The sequence below is a fragment of the Aricia agestis genome, chromosome 14 (assembly GCF_905147365.1).
Source record: "Aricia agestis chromosome 14, ilAriAges1.1, whole genome shotgun sequence".
Lineage (NCBI taxonomy): Eukaryota > Metazoa > Arthropoda > Insecta > Lepidoptera > Lycaenidae > Aricia > Aricia agestis.
Genome location: NC_056419.1, coordinates 11,077,294 through 11,084,233, shown reverse-complemented (window position 1 = coordinate 11,084,233; position 6,940 = coordinate 11,077,294). Strand labels below are relative to the sequence as shown.

At 34.8% G+C, this 6,940-nt stretch overlaps 1 protein-coding gene across 1 annotated transcript; it reads left to right on the top strand.

The window, feature by feature from the left end:
• Window positions 1-4,061: 4,061 nt before the first annotated feature.
• On the top strand, window positions 4,062-6,229 carry LOC121733941 (cuticle protein 12.5-like). The gene is made up of 2 exons (XM_042124345.1): window positions 4,062-4,082; window positions 5,745-6,229. Exons 1-2 carry the CDS (start codon window positions 4,071-4,073, stop codon window positions 6,222-6,224), a joined length of 492 nt encoding a protein of 163 aa, XP_041980279.1. The 5' UTR covers window positions 4,062-4,070; the 3' UTR covers window positions 6,225-6,229.
• Window positions 6,230-6,940: the final 711 nt, after the last annotated feature.

Sequence of the window (6,940 nt, the reverse complement as noted above, 5' to 3'; positions counted from 1 at the left end):
GGTCGACCTACACCTACGACCTTAAGTTAATTACACTTTATTTATTTGCAATTGATTACTTTTATGTATAAAATATCTAAGTTAATTATTAGTATATAATTACACATGTACTTACATAGAAAAGTATATCGAAAAACCCGCATAGATCTCTGCATTAGGTTCGGTAAGGGCGAGGCTGCACGACTGACCTGTCCGCTGTCCGGGATTGCAAAACTTAACATATGGGTAAAGCTGTAGACACACGAAAGTATATCAATTTTTATTTGTAATTTAATATCATTTACCGAATCAAGAAATTCAGTAACGAAAAAACTTAACACCCCGTCTCGGACCGGAACAGCGGTGCGGCGGCGTTGCCGTGCATGGTGTTTGTGTGCGTACGACTTGACGTACCTGTGCGAATTATAATTGCATTTAAAGTGCCACAGTGCCACATGTATTTTTTTAAATGTTTGTAAACAGCTAACTACATTAACTAGCTATCCGTTTAATTAAATGGCCAATCAATATTTTTTAAGAACATACGTAACAAAATACGTACGCACTTCCGTTTGGATGGAAGCCATATCTGTGTAGTTCGTCAATCAGTCAATGCCAACCACAGCTGCAATACAACACAATATTGAATATAGTTACCTATATGTTAGTAATAATTTCCCAGAAGTCCTGCATCGGAAATTCTAAGAGCCAGTTATTGTAATAAAATAAAATAAAAATCTACCTACCAATAAAATTAATTTGCAATGTACTTCCTTTCGAAGTTTGCAGTTTCCTTTCTCAATGTTGCAAAATGGTTCGAAAAACAATTTGTGCATCTGAAAACCTTGACAATAATTTTGATTGTTTATGATAAGACCTTGCATTACATGACGTAGGTTGAGAGTCTATTTCTCAATAGAAATAATTATCTGATTTTAAGATACCAGACTAGATTTTTTCTAGGTATGCTAGACTTCAATATTAGCAGTATAAGGGCCTGTTTCACCACATCCTCATAAAGTGCCGGATAGGCTATCCACAACTTTTTTGACAAACTCTTTCTGTCAATTTCAGTGATGGATAGACTATCCGGCACGTATCAGGAAGTGGTGAAACAGGCCCTTAGTCAATAATAGTAAATGTAGTGTAAATTCCTTTTAGATTTACAGTTTTAATCATTGGAATTTTCATATTAAAAAAGTTTTTCTTTTTTTTAAATAAAAACAAAAGGGTAAAAAGTAAGCTGCCATACGTTTTTTGTATAATAAATACCCCTTTGCCACTAATAATACCTACTATCTCTATTATTATTATTTTTTCAGCTTTACATGTGCGCGAGGCTTTATCTTTAGACAAAGCTTACACGTTTGCCCAACCATCTGGACGCAGGTTTATGTGCACGATTGCCTATTACTTTACTTTTCGACATGATTCATACATTACCTTTTAGGGCCTGTATCGCAATACCGAAAACTCTTTAACTATTCTATTAGTTGTTGAAATGTTTGTTATTTATTTGAGGATGGTATAAATCAAAATTAATGTTCGAATCGCTTTAAGTTTTCCGATAATGCTGATTTTCTTACACATCATGCCTTTATTTGTAACAATAAATTTTATTCAAGTAACTTGAGTATGAATTTAATTCATTTTTTTTTACTTTTTCCTATTTATAGCCTAACATACCTAATATTGAAGAAGAATTTTAAATTAAGCAAGCATATTTAAATAAAGACGGACCTGCCCACGCAAAATCATGTAAAGATTAAATAAACACCATTTTGTTTGAGACCCTACTAAGCGTTTGTCAATCTCAGGAAATTAGCAATTAATTGTGCCAACTCAGTTGTTGAAAATTGGCGCTTAGATTCCATTGAAGGGTTTTTACGGACACCCGCACACAATTAACTACGATAGTGACGCAACAAAGGAGAATTTTATTCAGAGAAATCGTCATCATTATCATTGTCTGTCATTAACATCATCATTATGATCTTCCGTGTCATCTTTTTGATCACTATCATCATCTGCGTCAGTGTCATCATCATCATTTTCATTTTTTCATAACACTTGTTGCATAGTAAAAGGAGGGGAAGTAAGTTATCTTCATACAAAGGCACCGCGCGCGGCTTGTATACCAGCTTGCGGTACCAGCCTCTAAAACTTGCCGAGATTTTGTTGTGTGCCGTACGTGGCGACGCATTGATACTATGGCGCACACATACAAGCCGCGCGCGGTGCCTTTGTATGAAGTTAACTTACTTCGCCTCCTTTTACTATGCTTTTTGTAATGAAATTTTCACTTCATCGGCGGCACTCAGAGACATTTGATTATGATTAAACTTCAATTCAATCAAGAGTTTGACAGATAATTTAATATTATGTCAAAATCTTTATTTAAGTACTTAATAGGCTACTTGAACTATATTCAATTTCATTTAACAAATGCATATTTCTAGTAGAATTTGGCCACCCTTATCATCAAATAAAAGCTTATGATTGATAAATAAAGTCGATTTGAAAATATGATTTTATGAAAATAGGATTTGTACTGACGAAAACGCTTTTGTGGTACTTCCGATTTGGAGTGACGTCATCAGACTCGTAATTTAATATATTTTATTTATCGCGCTCGTTAAATGTAAGTTTAAAATTAATAAAAGTTTTCAACATTACAAATGATTTCTAATTTCTCTTTTAATTATTTTATGATTTTTGGGCACTTTTATCATATAAAAAAAATGTTCAATAAAGAGTTTAAAATACAAAACGTATGACGTCACACTATGGCGGACAGTATTTTTGGCGCCATTTATAGGGCATATTTTTCAATCAACATTTTTATGGGTTCCTACTGTGTAAAATATTAAAATATTCGTTTTTTTTTTTGTGAAAATGAGTGATTAAGAAGCGATTAGCATGAAAAAAAAGTAGGTCAAGTAGCCTATTAAAGTTAAGTAATTAGTATTCGTCTCTGAGTGCAGAAGTAAGTTGTCATATTATGACTTTTACCGTCGGGCTCAGATCTCTTCAAGCTACTATAGCTTTAACCTAGGTATTATGAGTAGTAAAATAGTAGCTTTAAAATATAAAGGGCCATGGGGACGACCGGAACCCAATGTATACGTATATGGGCATAAATGTCCCTCTTCAGGTTGAGCCATGATTACCAATTACCATTTACAACAATTATTATTTAGAAGCTGTTTACATAATATATAAACAGCTTCTAAATGATTGGCGTCAATAATTATATTATAATTGACGCCAATCATAAGCAATCATAGACGAATATGAACAATTTCATAGTCGCTTGGTCCATCTTAGTCAAACGTGGATTATAGGTTTTAGGATAGCCAGTTTAACGAAGTCATCTTGTCTCAAAGCTGAGGAATAGATATCGTCTAGATATCGACGCAATATTCCCTGCAATCTCTACCAAATCGTAGTCTGCTCTAATCACTTGGGATATCAATCGAATGGTACTCCAGCTTCTACTTAGATACAAGGGCAGTTATATCCTTAATTAAATGACGCCCGCAACTCCGTTGCGCCAAAATTCTCGTAAAACCGTATTTTTTTCGGAATACAAAGTATTCTGTCCTTTCTCGGGACTCAAAGTATCTCTATGCCAAATTTCAGAAGAATCGGTTCAGCGTTCAGAGTTATTACCCTATTCCCTCTTAAAAGGCTGGCAACGCATCTGCAGCTCTTCTGATGTTGCGAATGTCCATGGGTCCATGCTTTGGATCGGGTGACCCGTTTACTCGTTTACCCCTTATTTAAAAAAAAACGTTAAATAAATTTTGATCGAATTTAAAGGTGTGTCACACAGACAAAATCTTGATTTTATGAAACCCAAAATTGTCTCAAGCAGAAGTTGAAAGACTTAAGCTATTTAATGTTTCCACTAGGCACATTAGTATTTTTTATTAATTTGAATCATACTTACAATAAAAACCCATATTCTATGCTGGCTGATTGCACGTAATTATGTTAGCGCTAGCACAATGTCAATGACTGGGGTTAGACGCTATATAAACGAAGGTTTGTGCTTAACTGTATCAGTTAGTTCTAACGGATTCAGTAAAATGGCAGCTAAGGTACGGTTTTATTTCTACATCAACTTATATTTTAAAATCACGACAGTCAGAAAAGACTAAACACCGACTAGGTAATCTCTAAAAAGCAAAAAAAAATTTAGCACTTATAGAGCATTTTTTAATTAATGTTTTTTTGATATCTCGTGGTTTGTATGTTATGGTTGTATAATAAAGAAATGCCTTTGAGTGGTTTAGAGCTTGGCTCTCGACTTGGTGATGTTGGGTTCGATTCCTGCGTGGGAAAAAATATGTATATAGTTTCTAAGTTTGTTTAAAACAATGCAGGCTTTTAACTACCTATATAACAAGAAAGATTTGTTCCCTACGCACCTACTTGGGCAATATGACACCTGTGGTTTGAATTCGTTTAATTTTTGAAGTGAAAACTTCTTTAGCGGCGTTGAGCACTTTTGTGGGATGGATAAAAACTGTGAAACTCGCGTCAGATTCTCGTGGTGATCGAAAAACCGGACGGTTGGAGAGTAGTGTAATTGTAACATCGAAATCGATTAATCGAACAATCGATTGTTTTTTTTTCGATTGTCGATATTTTTTAATCGTTACGAGTTTCGATTAATTAAATTAATCGATTTTTTTTAAATCGATTTTCATAAAAAATGGGTTAAAAATTTAATCGATTGTAAGGGTTTCGAATAATTAAAAAACATGATTTTTTTAAAAATTGATTTTCATAAAAAATGGGTTTAAAAAAAATGTAACCTGGGTTTCAATTAATTAAAAAATCGATTTTTTAAAAAACGATTCTCATAATAAATGGATCAAAAATTTAATCGATTGTAAGGGTTTCGATTAATTAAAAAAATCGATTTTTTTAAAAAACGATTTTCATAAAAAATGGGTTAAAAAAAATAATGCACAACGTTAATAATCAAGTTTTCACTTCTGCCGGCACTCTCGGAGTGCAACCCGTCTTTTTTTTATATTATAAAATCAGCCACTGATACCTACTGAAATTACTGAAATCACTATTACCATAATTTAAATCCATAGTGAAATCAGGTTTAAAATTTTTAAATAAGCAGCTTCGGTGAAAAACAGATGCACTAAGCAGTCTACATTAAATTCGTAAAGCTTATATTTCCCATTATCTTAATGCTTTCAACGGCCTTTTAATACGAAAAAAATATTTTACTACCATTCCCTCCTCGCATTTTATAATTTCATAAGGTATTATAACTCTTTGCTTATATTTTATTACATATTAGGTAACGTCGAAAATGAGCAAAATTTATCTTATATCTTTAAACGAGCAATTCTTGTATATATTTATTTATATTTTTATTTATATTTATATTGGTATATATAATTGGAATCTCGCAATCGGCTCCAACGATTTTCATGAAATTTAGTATATAGGGGGTTTCGGGGGCGATAAATCGATCTAGCTAGGAATCATTTTTAGAAAATGTCATTTTATTCGTGTTTTATCGAATACTGAGCAAAGCTCGGTCAAATAGCTGATATAATATTATCACGGGGTAAGAGTAGGTACATATTTTTTCGCAACAAAAGGGCAGTCCTCTCTTACTCGCAAAGTATCTCTAATTCTCTCCTAAATTACTGTTTCAGCCGTATAAGCGAGAAGAGGCAACAGATAGACTTTCGCATTTATAATATACATTACATTAAATTTTTTTCCAGTTGGTAGTTCTGTTGTGCGCTCTCGCGACGGCTCGTGCTGGTGGGATATACGGGTCCTACGCCGCCGCTCCCGTAGCGTACGCCCCTGCGCCCATCGCTACATACGCCACTGCTCCAGTCCTCAAGAGCTACGCCGCCCCCGTGATCAAGAGCTACGCCGCCCCTGCGTACGCCCCATCAGTGGCGTACTCAGCCCCAGCTGTGTCCACTATCTCGTCCTACTCGACTCACACCGCCCACGCCCCAGTGGTTAAAGCCATCGCCCCTGTCTCCTATTCCGTAGCTCCGGTAGTCAAAAGCTACGCCGCCCCAGTGTCTTACGCTCCATCTCTGTCCTACTCCGCCCCTCTGTCCTACTCGCACGCCGCCCCTGTTGCCTACGCCGCCCCCGTCGCCTCTTATGCCCATGCCCCAGTGGCGTATTCGGCTCCGGCGATCTCCCACCTCGGCTACGGCAGCCTTGCGGGTCACGGATGGTAATAATATAAATGTTAAAATATAGATTTAATGTATATATTTATTTTTATATCAAAAATACAATACTCTAAAAAACGTGTTTGCATTTTATTTTTGCTAGATATTATACCTCTATATTTCCAGTGTGCTTTAACATTACCACAATAGAAAGGTGACATTCTACGAAAGGAAATATTATGAAGTAGCAGATTAAGAAAGGGAATATGTCGTGATCGTCTCTTTTTCTCTTTTTTTGATTTTTAATGTGGCCTAGCGTTAGCAGTTTCACACTCGGCTAGAAATCTGACTCAGCCAATAATAATATAAGTAAACTTTTAAACTGAAAATGATAAATATATTATAAAGCAGTCGCTAGTAGTAAATCGTGATCAAAGCACAATCAATAACGTTTATCTTGACGTTAACTACGTAATGGATCAATGACCTTTTTATTTACATACATCTCTGTAACTGCAGCTAGCGGCCATATTAAAGGATCTTAGTAGTGTCCTAATCCTAACTAACCGTTTAAGATTTCTAGTGCGACTTTTTTTGCAGGCTAAGAAAGGTTTTTAAACAAGGCAAGTTTTGTTACGAGTATATTTAAATATCCATGATGTACCGATGCGATGTCGTAATTCAACAGTTTATAATATAACAACGAAATTAAAAAACAAAATATCATCACAAAAGCTACATCATGTAATATAGGAGTTGTCAAAAATTTATAAAGAGGAGCA